The 17,997-nt window shown below is 40.4% G+C and overlaps 1 protein-coding gene across 4 annotated transcripts in view; it reads left to right on the top strand.

The window, feature by feature from the left end:
• NRDC (nardilysin convertase) overlaps positions 1–17,997 on the top strand; it is a 101,341-nt gene that overhangs the window by 20,475 nt on the left and 62,869 nt on the right. The window contains exon 1 of one of the 4 annotated variants that reach the window (XM_064372336.1): positions 12,956–13,061. The exons of the other annotated variants lie outside the window; for them this stretch is intronic. Within the exon in view, the coding sequence (XP_064228406.1) occupies positions 13,051–13,061 (11 nt within the window). The 5' untranslated portion in view covers positions 12,956–13,050. Of the gene's footprint in view, positions 1–12,955; positions 13,062–17,997 lie in introns of those variants that run through there. 4 annotated transcript variants of the gene reach the window in all.

Here is a 17,997-nt window from a genome sequence, read left to right as displayed (position 1 = left end):
TGCACTCCAGCCTGGCGACAGAGCGAGACTCCATCTAAAAAGAAAAAAATTAACTGAGTGTGTTGGGAAGATTTCTTGAGCCCGGGAGGTGGAGGTTGCAGTGAGTGAGATCATGCCACTGCACTACATACAGCCTGGGAAATAGAGCGAGACTCTGTCTCAAAAAAAAAAAAAAGTAACTGTGAAGCTTAATAAAGCACAATAAAATTAGGTATGCCCATAATTACATGTCATCTCCCTCTTCAGCCATGTAGTCTCAAGTCATTTTATTTTTTTCCATGTATTTTTGAATTTAAATACATAAACTCTTAACTGTGGTTTTAAATTTTTAGTGACTAAAAGCAGCTTCTTCACAAAAGGTTGGTTTATTCTATTCAAAAACAAAAATGAGTGGGTGGATACTTCATTATACAGAGAATAATACCACATTCTTGATTCTCGGACATGGTTTAAAATCTACTTCAGTCTTTATCCTTGGTATAGGAGTAGTGAGAGAATGAAACCAAATGAAGGAAGACAGGTTTAATGGGGTAAGAGATTTTCTTAGAGAAAGATTGACATCTTAGAACCCCCCACCCCACAAAATATATGTATATATACTTATATAAATACTTGAGACCACAGGGTTTGAGAGGAGGTAGTGACAAGCTATATAAGTCATTACCTAATTAGCTCCCACCTACCCTCTTTTGACCTAAAATGATTTAGCACAGGCCTACAAATCTATCTATACAGGCCTACAAATAGCAATTTAAGGCTAAAAACTGAGTTATCAGTTCCTCTATATATGAAAATGAGGTCTTGAAGAGTATATAGTATTCCATGGTATGGTTATAGAATAGTTTATTTGCATATTTCCTTATGTATGAACATTTGGATGATTTCTACTTTATCATAACGATTTTTGCAGTGAAAATTGATTCATCTTTGCTCACGTGTGTTAACATTTCCGTAAGATACTGTGGTGTGTCCAAACTTTTGACAAAATAAATTTAACAGAATTTAATTGAGAGCCCCTTAATTGGGTGGTCCCTGAACCAGAATAGGTTCAAAGATGTTCCATCATGGCTGCATGGTCAAAGAATATTTATGGACAGAGAAAGGAAAGTGATTACAGAAAATGGAAGTGAGGTACGGAAACAGCTGTATTGGTTATAGCTTAGTGTTTGCCTTATTTGAACATGGTTTGCACAGTTGGCTGCCTTTGGCCAAAACTCGGTGATTGGCACAAGAGTAGATTATGGTCTGTTTATACATCTAGTTAGGTTTCAGTTCACTAGTGCAGAGAAACCTTTAGGCTGAACTTACTTTTGAGAGGTTGATCAGAACTTTGCACATTGATGTCATTCTGTCACTGTCATAAATATACTTATTTGGTCTCAAATCCCACGGGGAAATAACAGTGGATTTTGTGTGGTGAGAACAAGGATGTCAGGTAACTTTTAAGTGTTAAGGTAGAGGAAACCTTGTGCTGGATTCTCCTGTTTACAGGAGATAAATAAACCCTAGTCTGTTTAGGACCTCTCTGATTCCTTAAGCGTTTTGGCTTAATTATGTTGCATTTAGCATGAGTGACTCCATAGTGATTTGATCTGGTCTACTGGGGCCTAGTGCACAAGCTCAATCCAAAACAATGACCTCTCATAATTTTGTTTTAAAACTCCCCCCTTTTGGTCAGGCACTCACTTAAGTGAGTGTAACCAAAACGTAGGGCCTTAGTGCCACTCACAGTTACCATGATTTTGGGTTTCCCATCTCAGCACGTCTTTTGTAGGTTACAGTGTCCTTACAGTTACACGTTTCTTTGAGTTTTTGTCATTCTAGTCGAAGAGATACCATTTGACATTTTATGGATGGTTGCATGCAAACATTTTTAAAACTTTTTTGAGAGAATACAGTGTACCAGGGAGACTATTATTACAAATATAAAGAGGGTAATACCAAGAGTTTGGAATATGCTCCTTAGCCAGGGACCCCATGAACTAAGCTAGCTAAAATCAAACAGATCAAAGAATGAGCTAGATAAAGAGCCTACTCATTTTAACCAAGCAGCCTGTACATTAATCTTCTACAAAGCATTGCCTCATTTATTCCAAACCATGGAAAAAGAGACCTCACAATTGATGCCCATCCAGAAGGGTGATGACCACCCGACAGTTTTCTCTTCAACCAATGATGTTGGTTAAGAGGAGTAGACTCATGTTCTCTGTTTGATTACAAAGCACCAAGGGTACTATTAAAATTTCTCACCCACATTGGCCCTTTATCTTCTGTCTATCAAGATATAAGGTTGTCTGTGAAATCCTCTGCACATAAAAGTATATGTCATGAGTGTACACAGGAGACTTCCTTTTCAATTCTATTGTTCATAGAGGCATAAGCAAGGAGAAAGTTGAGAGTCTCATGGTAGCAGAGAAATCTTGATCTGTGATCTTGGGAGAAAGCTGTCCATGTGAAGTTGCTATCTGCTTCTGGGGAGAAAATTTCCTGCTTAACTTTACCTTAAGGTCTCCGGTGTGTATAGAGTTCCAAGAATCTGGAGGAGCAAGGTTCAAGGTCCTTAAGTTTTGCTGTGGTGTGAATTGCAAAGACTGTCTTTCTCTGATGATGTTCTCCAGATATCTAATCTCCAGGTTCTAGATTGTGAAGGAGTTGATTGTCCTCAGTCAGTGGACCATGGAAAGCTTTCTTTTTACCTGGTGAAAATACACTTTGGCATAATGCATTAAATCTTGCAGTATTTACTCATCAAGTTTAGTAGTGGAAGATACATGCAGTTCTATTGTTATGTGCGTAGGCGTTCCAGTGACTGTTTTATAAAAAGGGTCAACTTATGTTTTCACTCTAAGTCGATCTGATTGTCATCAATCTACAGTACCTTTTACCAAGGCAATCTAGTCAATTCAGTTAGCTTTGCCTAATACTATTTTATTTGTAATCCCTTGTTTAACTATTTTACAACTTGTTCAGTGAAACAAGTACCTCTGTTACTGGAGATTGCTTGAGGAATGGCCCATGTGGAAAACACATTCCCTAATAGCCTTTTAGCTACTGTTATAGCATCAGCCCTTTTACATGGGGAAGATTTTTTTTTTTTTCTTCAGACAAAGTCTTGCTCTGTTGCCTAGGCTGGAGTGCAGTGGCACCATCTTGGCTTACTGCAACTTCTGCTTCCCAGGTTTGAGCAATTCTTGTGCCTCAGCTGGGACTACAGGCACATGCCATGAGGCCTGGTTAATTTTTTTTTCTTTGGTATTTTAGTAGAGATGGGGTTTACCGTGTTGCCGAGGCTGGTCCTGAACGCCTGAGCTCAGGCAATCCGCCTGCATTGGTCTCCCAAAGTGCAAGAATTACAAGCCTGAGTCACTGTGCCTGGCTATGTGAGAAAGATTCTGTACCATCTTAAAACATACATTGAAAATGACAAGCGAAGAAAATACCTCTATAAATGTTTAAGTGGTCCATCAGGTAGCAGAAATATACCTGAAGTTTTTATTATCGTCCCAGGATTGATATGGGTTTGACAAACCAACATGGGTCATAAACCATTTTCGCATTTAGAACATTCGCCACACACATGCACACACACACTCTTATATTTAATTGGGATTACTTAGTCTCTTCCATGTTGAGTCACCGACTGCAGAACTTTTATAATGGAAGCTTTAAGGACTCAGGAAGGGCAAGGTGGCTGTCCAGGGTCTCCATGAGTCCACGCATAACATTGGACTTAATAGGCTCCTAAATACCAGTTTTATCTCTCCAATTTAGGTAGATAGCACGTTTATTAGAATGATTTATCATAGGCCAAATGTGGTGGCTCACGCCTGTAATCCCAGCACTTTGGGAGGCCAAGGTGGGTGGATCACAAGGTCAGGAGTTCAAGACCAGCCAGGCATGGTGGCAAGCTCCTGTAATCCCAGCTACTCCGGAGGCTGAGGCGGAGAATTGCTTAAACCCAGGAGGTGAAGGTGGCAGTGAGCCAAGATCTCGCCACTGCACTCCAGCCTGGGAAAGAGAAGGAGATTCCGTCTCAAAAAAAAAGAAAAAAAAAAAGAATAGTTATCATAGATAATTTGACTTTGGACCATGGAGTTCATTCAAATTGCATATCTAAACAATGTTAGCATTGGCTGATTTAGCATGAAAATCTGGCAAGGTATTTTCTTGGTATTCAGTTAATTTTTGTTCTGCTTGGGTTAGCAGTTTTAGAAATCGGTATTCAATTAATTTGTGTTCTGCTTGGGTTAGCGGTTTTAGAAATTGGTCAATCTTTTCATTAGAGTTCTGGGAACTCTTTAGTTTAAATGATAGTATACTAAAGTTATCAGAAACCTGTATTTAAGAGTGCCTGTTAGGGACCTTTCCATCCTTTTCATGAACCTCCTTGAAGACACAGTACTCTAGGATTTTGCTTGTCTGTGAAGTTTTCAGAAACTGCATCAGAATTAAGCAGTTAATTGTGGAAGCAGCTTAAAATGTTCATAGTTAAAGATAGAATTGACAAGGAAATTTGGTTATTTCTGTGGCCTACAATTTAACATAATTATAATTATGACTGATAGCATATGACATAGCATATGCCCAGACATATCAGAATTGTGGGAATCTTATAGAATTTTGGAACATATATTAATAACATATTCATAAAAATATAACTCAAGGTTAAACATCATTTTTATTTGACAGTGTGTCTTATGTAATTTAACATATAAAATAATTATGTTTGTCTCTCTTTTGGATGCTGCAGGGGCCCTATGTAGTGTCCCAGAGTTAGAGGTTAAAAGAAAAAAAAAAGGATCCAAAATAGGATTGCAGGTTGCTGTAAAGTCATTCATTTAGCCAAAGTGATAATAAAAAGATTTCTAAAAGCAAACATCTTTACTCTTTGATAGATAGGAGACTTAGTTTTCCAAACATTCAAAGGGCTGAGAAAGATAGCATAAGACAGAATCTGTTCTTCTTCTCTCTTTTTTATTTTTTGCAGTTTACTCAAAAGGTGAACAGAAATATTTTAGTGTATTATTACTGCTGCATGAAATTTTTGCTTAAAAGAGAAAATCAAATTTTACTTTTGTATTAGTATGCTATCAACACTAAAGCTAATTTTATTAATCTTTTTTTTTTTTTTTGAGACGGAGTTTTGCTCTGTTGCCCAGGCTGGAGTGCTGTTATAGTCTCTACTTACTGCCACCTCTGCCTTTTGGGTTCAAGCGATTCTCCTGCCTCAGCCTCCCAAGTAGCTGGGATTACAGGCACCTGCCATGCCCGGCTTGTATTTTCAGTAGAGATGGGGTTTCACCATGTTGGCCAGGCTGGTCTTGAACTCCTGACCTCGTGATCCCCCCCGCCTTGGCCTCCCAAAGTGTTGGGATTACAAGCGTGGGCCACTGCACCTGGCCTATTTTTTTTAATCTTAAGACGTTTTTATTATAAATGTAATACAAATAAAAACTAAAATATTGAGAAAAGACAAAGTCATCCATTTACTGCCCTCCAATCCTACTATAACCACGGTTAGTAATTTACGTTGTGATTTTTTTTGTTGTTGTTGTTCTTTTTTTTTTTGAGACAGGATCTCACTCAGTCACCCAGGTTGGAATGCAGTGGCGTAATCATGGCTCACTGCAGCCTTGACCTCCCTGGGCTCAGGTAATCCTCCCACCTCAGCCTCCTAAGCAGCTGGGACCACAGGTGCAAACCACCATGCCTGGCTAATTTTGTATTTTTTGTAGAGATGGGGTTTTGCCCTGTTGCCCAGGCCAGTGTCATCTTTTTATTATATGCTTGCTGTATTATTTGCATACATGATTACCCCCATTTATACACTTTTGTATCTTACAATTTTTAATTAATATGATATTTTCTTATGTTTTTAATAATATTACTAATTTTAAAAACATTAATTTTTTCTCTGTAACCCAAGACAGTACTGACATTACCAATTTTTGATGAGTATATAATGTGCCACTCTTAGATATCTGTTGACTATTTCTTAGATCAGGGGATGGCAAACTGTGGCCCCACATTTGTAAGTAAAGTTTTATTGGAACACAGCCATGCTCATATTGTTTACATATTGTCTGTGGCTGCTTTTTTGCTACATACAGCAGTGTTGACAAGTTATGACAGAGACAGTATGGTTTGCAAAGCCTAAATATTTACTTTCTGGCCATTTATAGAAAAAGTTTGCTGACCCCTGCCCTAAACTTTTTTTTTTAAAATGGAGTCTTGCTCTGTTGTGCAGACTGGAGTGCAGTGGTGCAATGTCCGCTCACTGAAACCTCCGACTCCTGGGTTCAAGCGATTCTCCTGCCTGAGCCTCCTGAGTAGTTGGAATTAGTGGCAGGTGCCACCATGCATGGCTAATTTTTGTATTTTTAGTAGAGACAGGGTTTCATCATGTTGGTCAGGCTGATCCCAGGTGATCTACCTGCCTCTGTCTCACAAAAGTGCTGGGATTACAGGCATGAGTCACCACGCCTAGCCAGCCCTAAACTTTTAAGTGGTTTATAATTTGGGCTGTTAAAAGCAAAACTCACTTTGGTAGGCGAGGCAGGCGGATCACCTGAGGTCAGGAGTTTGAGACCAGCCTGGCCAACATGGTGAAACCCCGTCTCTACTAAAAATATAAAAATAAGCTGAGTGTAGTGGTGTGCGCCTGTAATCCCAGCTACTCGGGAGGCTGAGGTAGGAGAGTTGCTTGAACTCAGGAGGCGGAAATTTCAGTGAGCCAAGATTGCACCACTGCATTCCAGCCTGGGCGACAGAATGAGACTCTGTCTCAAAAAAAAAAAAAAAAAAAAGTAATACCACTTGGGCAGCCGGGTTCAGTGGCTCACACCTGTAATCCCAGCACTTTGGAAGGCCGAGGTGGGCAGATCACCTGAGGTCAGGAGTTTGAGACCAGCCTGGCCAATGTGGTGAAACCCTGTCTCTGCTAAAAATACAAAAATTAGCTGGTCGTGGTGATGCCTGCCTATAAACCCAGCTACTTGGGAGTCTAAGGAAGGAGAAGCACTTGAACCCGGGAGGCAAAGGTTGCAGTGAGCCAAGTTAATGCCACTGTACTCCAGCTTAGGTGACAGAGTGAGACTCAGTCTCCAAAAAAAAAAAAAAAATAGTAGTACCAGTTGGAACATCTTTGTGCATATAGTTTTTCATACTCTGGGCAACTTAATTGGGAAATATTAACAAAAGTAGAATAATTAGGTCTAATTAATAAAGATGTTTTTAAGGCTGATACTGTCTCCCACTACCTACCTCTCGTAATATTCTAGCTGCTATATCACAAAGGTGGTGGTGGTAAGAAGGGAAAGGAAGGTTCATTGCTCTTGTAGGTAGCCCTTCTCTGTTCCTTATTATTCTAGACATGTAAATTTATACTCTGGATGAACATATTTTTGGTTTTGATTTAAAGTCACCCCAGAGAAAAATAGTAATTGCAACAGGAAGACCAACTAGAAGAAAACTTTTACTTTCTACTGGGGATGAAAAAGTAGACAGAAGTAAACTCTGCAGGTGACCATGGTATATATGAAATGCCATTTCAAGTTAGCTGTAGTGGCCAGAAGGCACTGGGAGAGTTAAGTAAGAGAAAGGGGGGGTGCTGCTTGTACAGTGAGCTTGCTGCGGCAGTAGTGAACAAAGAGGCAGCTATGAATGTGAATGACAGACATAAGTCTGTATACAACTGTAGTTAAACTGTCTCCAGATAAAAACGTTCTAGAGCAACTATCCTATATTTTCGAAGAAAAAGCAATTGTATCTGGGGAAGTTTTATTCTTCGGAAAGAGAAACTTATGGAATGGGAAAATCAGCCCTACCTAAATCAACTGACTAGTCAATACAAGTCATCTCTGACTATCTCTGATGTGAAAGATGAAGCACACTGATGGGTCTCAAATCCAATCTTCTATGAATAAAATAAGCATTGGAGAAGTATGGATGTCATCTTCTAAGGCAAGCGTTCGAGTATCTGGCAGCATAAATCCATCTATTAGTTTTTAATAGAATCAGACGCCACTATGGCCAAAGTAAAAGACACAGGCAAATCTGGATCACCTTACAATTTTCAAGATGCCTTCAAGATCTCCCTTGTCCTGTTATGGCCGAGGGAAGCAGTGATGAAAGTAGGCACCATAGTCGTAACCCCTCTCCTTCTGTCTCAATACAGACAAAGCAAATGAGCTGGGGTTCTGGTAATCTCACACAGTTTACTTCATGCCAATTTTTACACTCCATGAGATCCAGGTAAACTGAGAATGTGATGTAAACTTGGGTCTCCTACATCTAACTACATCATTTCTAAATACTTAGAAATATTTAAGTTTTAAATACTTAGAAGTATTTTAAGTTACTGTAAAGACTTTTGAAACTATGACACAGGTATCCTCCCCTTAATGTTTTTCCTAGTCATCCTGGGTCTCAAGTAGCCACATGGCACCCAGGATGGGTATGAAGGGCAGGGCCTGTCTGAGTCCTAAATTTACATACCAGCTGTAGACCTCATGACAGAAGACAGAAATGGGAAGACAATGCCTGGAGGATGGAACCCTCTCAGAATAGCCAGGAGACAAATCTAGGCCAGGGGAAAAGGGGATGTATTGGGCTTGATTCTGCCTTGCAGCTGGTGGCCTAGGCATGGAAAATGTAATGTGTCCTCGTGCCTCACTGTAGGCATACATTCAGACCTCTTGACTCCAGAAGCTCAAAACCAAAAACAGTCAAATCAGCAAGTATCGAATTATATTTAACTAATAATTTTGAAGCCACTTCTGTTTTACTAACAATTTAAAACTACCTTTATTTACCAAATACTTCATACATGTAATACATATAGACACACAGACACAAAGACAGGAGCAGATAATATAACTTTCATAAAGGATTTTTATTTGCTGGCTTTTAAATAGTTTTTCTTTTCCCCATTCAGACTATCATTCTTCCATTACCTGTTTCATTGCCCTAAGCAGTTGTTAACTAGGCAACCTTAAATTTGCATTTCCAATGAGACAACTCAGGTGAAATAAGGTAGAAAATTTATATCTCAAAAGCACAACCTAAGACTTCGGCCTAAATATCGTACCATCATTTGCTTAAACCAAGGAAAAAATGGTGTAAGTAAAATTTCAGTTTGGATGTCTAGAAAAGCACCTTAAACAAAGGTTTGACTTGTTACATAAATTTAAAACTATGGTAAAAGTTTCTAATCTATACAGGCAGACACAGGAAAATGGAGATTTCCTTTATAGATGTAAATTTCTTTTACAGAAGGGTTTCAGGATAGCCAGTTAAATGCCAGAAAGGTGTGTTTTAGTTGGGTAGGTGGTTTATTTAACTTAGCTAGTGTTTCTTAGCTAAAATTACTGAGTTCCTGGTAGATGGAGCCCATTAAGGAACAGGGCAAAGAAAGCATTCTCTATGCTTGGACTAAGACTGGATAGATCTAAACAAGAAGCAAGTCCGCATGGCCCACTGGTCTGCATTTCATAAACATTTTATCCAGGATATTTTTATTTTTACCCTTGAGGCAGGATAGTATCAAAGGCAAAAGGTTAGCAGATTTAATTGTTGTTGTCAATTAGTCACCTAAGCTTTTTATTTGGCTTTTTTCTTTTTTTTAAAGACAGGGTCTCCTTCTGTGTCTCCCAGGCTGGAGTACAGTGGTACAATCAGACAGCTGATTTACAACCTTTACCTCCTGGGCTCAAGTGAATTTCAGCCTCCCGAGTAGCTGGAACTACCTCAGCCTCCCAAGTAGCTGGAACTACAGGTGTGTACCACCACATCCAGCTGATTTTTAATTTTTTGTAGAGAGGAGATCTCACTATGTTGCATAGGTTTGTCTGAAACTGCTGTGCTCAAGCGATCTTCCTTTGATCTCCCAAAATGCTAAGATTACAGCATGAGCCACCACACCTGCCTTATTTGCCTTTTATGAAAGTCTTTTCATGAAGCAATAAAAATATTGAAATGTTTTTAGAAGCTTCTGCACATCAACAGGCATCCTTGGAGACTAATTTAGGAGCCCTCATTTTCAAGAGCCATGTTGTTCATTAGGAACAGTCCATTGTGATTTTAAGTTACTAAGATTTTGCCATTTCTGTAAGTGGTTACTGCTTCTGAGGCCTAATATTTATACATTCTACCTTCTAGCTGGAGGGTAGAATACTGTGTTCTTCAGATAATAAGGATCCGGTATTTCCCCTGAATCTTAGATTTGGCTCTCAGATTCCCTTGATCAGTTTAGCTAATAATTTTTCCCTGCCTAAGGGTACAAGAAAAAGAACATAGAACACAAGAATCTACAAATTTCTGAAGTTTGCACCTCCTGTAGTATTACCATTTACTGCTAGTTTCTGCCTGACCCATCTAGACATCTGGGGCCTCTAACTGGATCCAAGTCAGTTAATTATCAGATGCAATCCAGTCATGGACCCAGTCCTGTTTCTGTTGTGACTTCCAAACCCAGTTTGGATCAGAAGTTTGCTCAAACTCAGTTCCAAACACAAATCTGTCAAACTTCAGAATCTCAGAGAGAACTTACCCAAGATATCAGTTGCTTCCAGAAAGCAATGGACAAAATGAGTCTGAGGGGTACCTTGCTTGGTCACTCTGTGCTCCTGGGGATGCCATCTATTGAAAATCTTAGACATATTAAATTTAATAGAGTTTAACTGAGCAAATAATTCACAAATTGGGTAGCCCTGGAACCAGAATAGGTTCAGAGAGGCTCTGGTGCAGCCCAATGATGGAAGATTTATGGACACAAAAAGGAAAGTGATGTAGAGAAAACAGAGGTGAGGTACAGAAACAGCCAAATTTATTACAGTTTGGTGTTTGTCGTATTTGAACGTAGTTTGAAGAGTTGGCTGCCTTTGATTGGCTAAAACTCAGTAATTGGCACAAAAGTAGGTTATGGTCTGTTTATACATCTAGTTAAGTTTCAGTTCACTGTGTACAGAGAAACCTTTAGGCCAAACTTAAAATAAGTAGGGAAGTGGCTTTAGGCTAAACTTAATTTAACAGATGTTATATATATCTGTTTTTATCCATGGTTCCTGGCTTGTAACTCCCATAGCCCTTGTTAAAGTCTTTTTGTTATAATGTTGGGTGTGTCAGGCCTTACGAGCAGGCATTAGGAAACAGAATCTCTTCAGACCTTCTCCTACCCTTATCTCATCTACCCCAAGATAAGACCCTATAATCTCTCCTGCCTTTCTGATTGAGAGTTATGAGACCCTCCTCAGAGGGTGTCCCACCCTATCCCTGGGGGAAGGAATGCTGATATTTTGAAACTTCCATAAAAACCCAGGAGGACTAGGTTCCAGACGCTTCTGGATAGCTCAACACGCTGAGGTTCTTGGAGGGTAGCCTGCACAGGAAGGGCATAGAAGCCCTGTGCCTCTTCTCCCCTACCTCACCCTGTGCATCTCTTCATCTGTAATATCCTTTACACTAAACCAGTAAATGTAAGTAAGTGTTTCCCAAAGTTCTGTGAGCCCTCCAGCAAATTGACCCCAAAGACGGAGTCGTGGGAACCTCAACTTGAAAGCCGGTAAGTCAAGAAGTTCCAGAGGCCTGGACTTGAAACTGATATATTTATTTGTCTGCGGGGCAGTCTTGGGAACTGAGCCCTTGTCTTGGGGATCTGACACTGTTTCCAGGTAGTGTTGGAACTGATTTGGAGGATACCCAGTTAGTGTCCATTGAAGAATTAGCAACATTTGGTCACAGAAGACTTTGGTTGATGACCATTGTAGTAGTATGAGAGAAAAATAAAAACAGTTTGAGAGTTTTTCCAAGACAAATGAAATTATTGGATTAAAGTATTCAGAGTTTACATTAAAAATGAAAATGGTGGCTGGGTGTGGTGGCTCACACCTGTAATCCCAGCACTTTGGGAGGCTGAGGTGGGATAACTTGAGGTCAAGAGTTGGAGACTAGACTGACCAGCATGGAGAAACCCCGTCTCTACAAAAAAATACAAAATTAGCTGGGCATGGTGGCACATGCCTGTAATCCCAGCTACTCGGGAGGCTGAGGCAGGAGAAACGCTTGAACCCAGGAGGCGGAGGTTGTGGTGAGCCAAGATCGTGCCATTGCACTCCAGCCTGGGCAACAAGAGTGAGACTCATCTCAAAAAAAAAAAAAAAAGGCTATTTTCTCTACAAAAATGTGATACCATTTGGGATTCATCAGCATTGTATGAGAATAATCTGTCCACTTATCAGCATTGGATAGCAGTGGTTTTAATTTTTTTGTTAATTTGCTGGACAAAAAATAGTTTATTATTTTAATTTGATTATCTTAGATTTCTAGTGAGATTGCTCATCATTTTATTTGACATCTTGTATTCTTGTAATGTTTGTAGTATATATAATTTTTTCTTTTCTTTTCTTTTTTTTTTTTTGACAGAATCTCAACCTGTCACCCAGGGTGGAGTGCCATGGAGCAATCTTGGCTCACTGCAACCTCTGCTCCCCTGACTCAAGCCATCCTTCAACCTCAGACACCTGAGTAGTTGGAATTACAGGCATATGCCACCATACCCAGCTGATTTTTTTGTATTTTTTGTAGAGATGGGGTTTTGCCATGTCGGCCAGGCTGTGTAGTATATATTTTTAAACTTAATTTTTATTAGTTTTTTTTTTTCTCTTAATGATTTGAAGGAACTCTTACATGTTATTAGTTTTTTTTGGTCTCAGTATGCAATTTGCTATTTAGTTTTGTTTATGATATTTTGTTTTATAAAAGCTTAAAATTAGTACACAGTGAAGTCTTTTTTTTTTTTCCTTTATAAGGTCTGTATTTTTTCTTGTTTGGCACAAATTTTCTTCACCCAAATATTATACCAGTTTTTTTTTGTTAAATTAAAAACATTCTTTCCTTTTAGCTCTGTTATAGAACTGAACTTGGGTCTGCTCGCCTGGCACAATAAGGATATAACCACACCGAGGTTTTGAAGCAGTAGAAAGAAAGGCATTTATTTGCAGGATGCTACACAAGGAGGACCAGGTAGCTAAAGCTTAAATCCTGACCTCCCCGATGGTTTACAGGTAAGGATTTTTAAAGGCAGGGGTAAATTTCAGGATAGCAGAAGTTACAGGCTGTTAAAACATTCACAGTAATGAAGAGACCCCTCAAACAGGCTTTGTGTGAGCAACAAGGCTGTTTATTTACTCGGGTGCCGATGGGCTGAGGCCGAAAATGAAGTCAGCGAGGGTGGTGGGATAAGAGTTGGTTTTATAGGTTGTGGAGAAGGCAGTGGAAAGTTACAAGTTACAGTTTAGGGTGGCTTTTTGCAAGCTGGGAGGGGGTTGTAGGGTATGGAGTCACGAGTTTGGCCAAGCTGGGAGGGGGTTGCAGGGTGTCGTTTACAAAGTCCAATGGCCTTGTCAATTGAGACCTGAATAAGAAACAATAGAGAATGTCTCAAAGTTAAGTAGCTGCAGGGGTTGATCATTTTTTCCTCTTTTCATCATCTTCCAGCTACTTTAGGTTTTTTAATTCTGGAAGGCCCCCCAGAGGTGTATGTGTGGTTCATGGGGGTCACCATGCCATCCACAGCACGGTCAGACCTTACACAGGCAAAATCGTAAACCATACATGGAGGGTTACACATTCATTTTGGCCTAAAAGGGTGGGATATCTTAGAAGTGGTATATAGGTCATAGGTATAGAAGATTTTGATTTGCAATTGGTTAAGGATGCAAAGCTTTGTCTAAAAATTTGAGATCAGCAGAAAAGAATGTTAGCTCTGGCTCATGAGTATAACCTTCTCAAGGCTCCTCAGAAAGAAATTTAGAACAAAGAAGAGTAGTCAGAGTTTGGTCCCCAATTCTTCTATATCTGAGGTTTCTGTGCTGTCAGATCCTTTTGGTGGGGGCTCAGGTTTCTGAAAAACAACTGGAGACATGTTAAGATGTTATCTTTAGTTTCTATAGGGAAGCAAACATTCTTGTGACTCTAACCCTTGGCTATTTTTGTTCTTGTTGTTGTTGATAGAAATGGGGTCTTGCTCTGTTGCCCAGACTGGTCTTGAACCCCCCTATCCTCAAGTGATCCTCCCTCCTTGGCCTCTCAAAGAGTTGGGATTACAGGTGTCAGCCACCATGCTGGGCCAGCTTGGCTATTGTTACTATTACCTACTTGTTTATCAAGTTTCACATTTATTTTTCAGGGCTAGCTAGGTGCCTGAAGTTTCCCTTGAAATAACTCAAGATTTTCCATTATTTCTATGCTTGAGGTCCCTGGTTCATATCAATTTCCCGTTTTTTGTCACTCCTCAATCCTATGGGGTACTGGGGTGCTGACTGCCTACTTCCTGTTGAATTGTGACAAAGACTGGGGACTAGGATATGAGGATAGTAAGTTTCTAGCACAGAATTCAAGGTATCCATGAGTCCCAGCCATGGCACCATGGTGCTGAGCTGTCATTATTTGTATTAGTCACTCCTTTATTACATTTTAACACACATTTGGTTATGATATAAAGCATAAGAAAAATTAGCAAGATTGATATGCGTAACTTTAGCAATCCAGAACACATGGATTATATTCCATGAGGAATCCAAGAAAATAAAGAAGAAAAGCAGTCCTTAGGGGAAGTCAGGGACACCTGTTGTAATCAAGTGACTTGTTCTCTAATTTATCTTAGATGAGTTTCTACCTTAGCAGATTCATTTATATAAGTACAGCATGTGGTATTTGCAACAATACACACTCCTCCCTGCTTGGCTAAGATGTAATCTGAGGCTATCCTATTGTCTAAGACACCTGAGCCAATGAATTAATTCTTTTCTGCTAGGCAGCTATTGCTGCTGAAGTTTCCTTAGCAAGAATTCCTAAAGGGAGAGATTTCTAATCATTTGCTCATAGGATGCCACTCCTCACCAAGGTAACAGTCCATCCAAAGAAATACCCAGCTCCATCTTTTTAGTACCTGGGCAAGAATATATTTGTATTGGACTTGTTTCCTTTTTTTTTTTTTTTTTTTTTTTAGACAGAGTTTCACTATTGTTGCCCAGGCTGGAGTGCAATAGTGTGATCTTGGCTCACTGCAGCCTCTGCCTCCCAGGCAGATTCTCCTGCCTCAGCCTCCCAGGTAGCTGGTATTACCTGCATGCACCACCATCGCCTGACTTAAGTATTTTGTATTTTTTTTAGTAGAGGTAGGGTTTCTCCATGTTGGTCAGGCTGGTCTCCAACTCCCAACCTTAGGTGATCTGCCTGCCTTAGCCTCCCAAAGTGCTGGGATTACAGGTGTGAGCCACCACACCTGGCCTTGTTTACTTGAATTAATTTACTTGGAACTAAGATCTGAGACTTCTGACATGTTTAAAGGGCAGGCTTCTAAGGAAGGAGTAGGGCCCTTGCTCCTTTCAAGAGGCAAAATCAAGTAAGCCTTTTTTTTTGAGACAGAGTCTTGCTCTGTTGCCAGGCACCAGGCTGGAGTGTAGTGGTATGATCTCGGCTCACTGCGTCTTGCCTCCTGGGTTCAAGCAGTTCTCCTGCCTCAGCCTCCCAAGTAGCTGGGACCATGCCCAGCTAATTTTTGTATTTTAGTAGAGATGAGGTTTCACCATGTTGGCCAGGATGGTCTTGATCTCTTGACCTTAAGATCCGCCTGCCTTGGCCTCCCGAAGTGCTGGGATTACAGGCATGAGCCTCCGTGCCCAGCCATAAGCCTTTTAAATAGAGGCAGAGTCTCATTATTTCTGGCAAATTTGTTTGAGATAGCTTCAAGTGAAGGGACTTCAAAACTAAGGAATTCTTTTATATAATATTCTGGAAGGGGCCCTCAGAATATGAAGGAACTGGAGTATTACTGTTCCATTAACTGGGTCGGATGATGCATCTATAGGTTACCTGTCTTTGTCATTCTGAGAAATTCTTTTTTTTTTTTTTGAGACGGAGTTTTGCTCTTGTTACCCAGGCTGGAGTGCAATGGCGTGATCTCGGCTCACCGCAACCTCCGCCTCCTGGGTTCAGGCAATTGTCCTGCCTCAGCCTCCTGAGTAGCTGGGATTACAGGCATGCGCCACCATGCCCAGCTAATTTTTTGTATTTTTAGTAGAGACGGGGTTTCACCATGTTGACCAGGATGGTCTCGATCTCTTGACCTCGTGATCCACCCACCTCGGCCTCCCAAAGTGCTGGGATTACAGGTGTGAGCCACCGCGCCCGGCCGAGAAATTCTAATTATAAAATTGCCCTTTTAATTTGGGAGGATGAAAGTCTGCAAGGAATCATAACAAAAAGGCAATTATGTTTATAGTTCAGTGTGATCACCTGAAGTAATTAAGACCGCAGTGCAGCACACAGAATTTGCTTAGCCAGTAGTAGACAGAGAAAATAAGAAAAGTGGCCAGGTGCGGTGGGTCACCCTTGTAATCTCAGCATTTTAGGAGGCAGAGGTGAGCGGATCACCTGAAGTCAGGAGTTTGAGACCAGCCTGACCAACATAACATGGTGAAACCCTATCTCTACTAAAAATACAAAAATTAGCCCAGCCTGGTGGTGCTGCATGCCTGTAATCCCAGCTACTAGGGAGGCTGAAGCAGGAGAATCGCCTGAACCTGGGAGGAGGAGGTTGCAGTGATCCAAGCTCACGCCACTGTACTCCAGGCTGGGCTACAGAGTGAGACTCCATCTAAAAAAAAAAAAAAAAGTGATGACAAATAATAGTGTAAGTATTTTAGTATTTCTGATTACTTATCTTTAGCAGTCTGTCTTCTGAATAGCAAGTTGAGATCTGTCATTCTTAGGAGTGTGCCACCTTTCCAGGTTTGGATGGTTAGGACTGTGATGTTCTTTTTTTTTTTTTTTGCCTTGAGACAGAGTTTTGCTCTTGTTACCCAGGCTGGAGTGCAATGGCGTGATCTTGGCTCACCGCAACCTCTGCCTCCTGGGTTCAGGCAATTCTCCTGCCTCAGCCTCCTGAATAGCTAGAATTACAGGCATGCGCCACCATGCCCAGTTAATTTTTTTTGTATTTTTAGTAGAGACGGGCTTTCACCATGTTGACCGGGATGGTCTCAATCTCTTGACCTCGTGATTCACCTGCCTCGGCCTCCCAAAGTGCTGGGATTACAGGCGTGAGCCACCATGCCCGGCAGGATTGTGATGTTCTTTATGGTGTAGTTCCTTTTTTTGTTGTGTTCTCAGAGCTAGGGTCAGAAGACTCATGGGGAACCCACTTAACCTGAGAATGGTGGATCTATGGTTTGGCTCTTGCCAATTTTACTTAGGAATGAGTCATCAGTAGTACCTCATATGGTTCCATCTAGGGTGAAGTTTATCTTAAACCAGTTTTCTTAGAGTCTGGAGAGCAATCAGTTGAGGTGTCCAGATAGACTCAAAGCATCATCAGTTAAAATGGAAAAAGCCAGTGGCAATCTGATGTTTCCTTCTTCTGTAAGTCAATTTACAGGGACTCAGGAAAGAGGTAGTGGCAATTTTAATGAGTTCAGGTGAGAAAAATAGAAGAATCGTTAGTTTGAAGACTTGTAGCCAGGAAGGAATTCAGGATTTAGTTCAAATAAAAGCTCATGAACAATGGACAAGACTAGCATCTAATAACTGGTATACTCTAGTTTCCTTCTGAAACATAATTTTTCTTCATCCAGTCTCCCATTTCAACCAAAGACAACTTATAATAGGACCCGTTTATCTGTTAAACAAGTTTAAGTCTTATTATACTTTGCCTAATTATTTGCATAAAGCGCAGCAAGAATAGTTACTGGCTATATAGGCTCCTTTTAAATTGACCTGGCTGGAATGTTTTTTTATAAGAAATCTCAGGTTAGACTTTTAAAAGCCTTGTGAACCAAACCAATTTATCTGTGCCTGTAGATATCTTTATGAATTGGGTGAATTCTCTTTATGATGCCCCAAATGTCTTGAGGTTCCTGGGTCTGTCAGAAAGTTACGTACTTAGGCTCATGCTAATCATAGCACTTTGGGAGGCTCAGGTGGGAGGATCTCTTGAGC

The sequence above is a fragment of the Aotus nancymaae genome, unplaced genomic scaffold (genome assembly GCF_030222135.1).
Source record: "Aotus nancymaae isolate 86718 unplaced genomic scaffold, 86718_ANA_hifiasm-v0.15.2.pri h1tg000007l, whole genome shotgun sequence".
NCBI classification, from domain to species: Eukaryota; Metazoa; Chordata; class Mammalia; order Primates; family Aotidae; genus Aotus; species Aotus nancymaae.
Note: the sequence above shows the minus strand (reverse complement) of the source record. Positions and strands in the feature narration are given on the sequence as shown.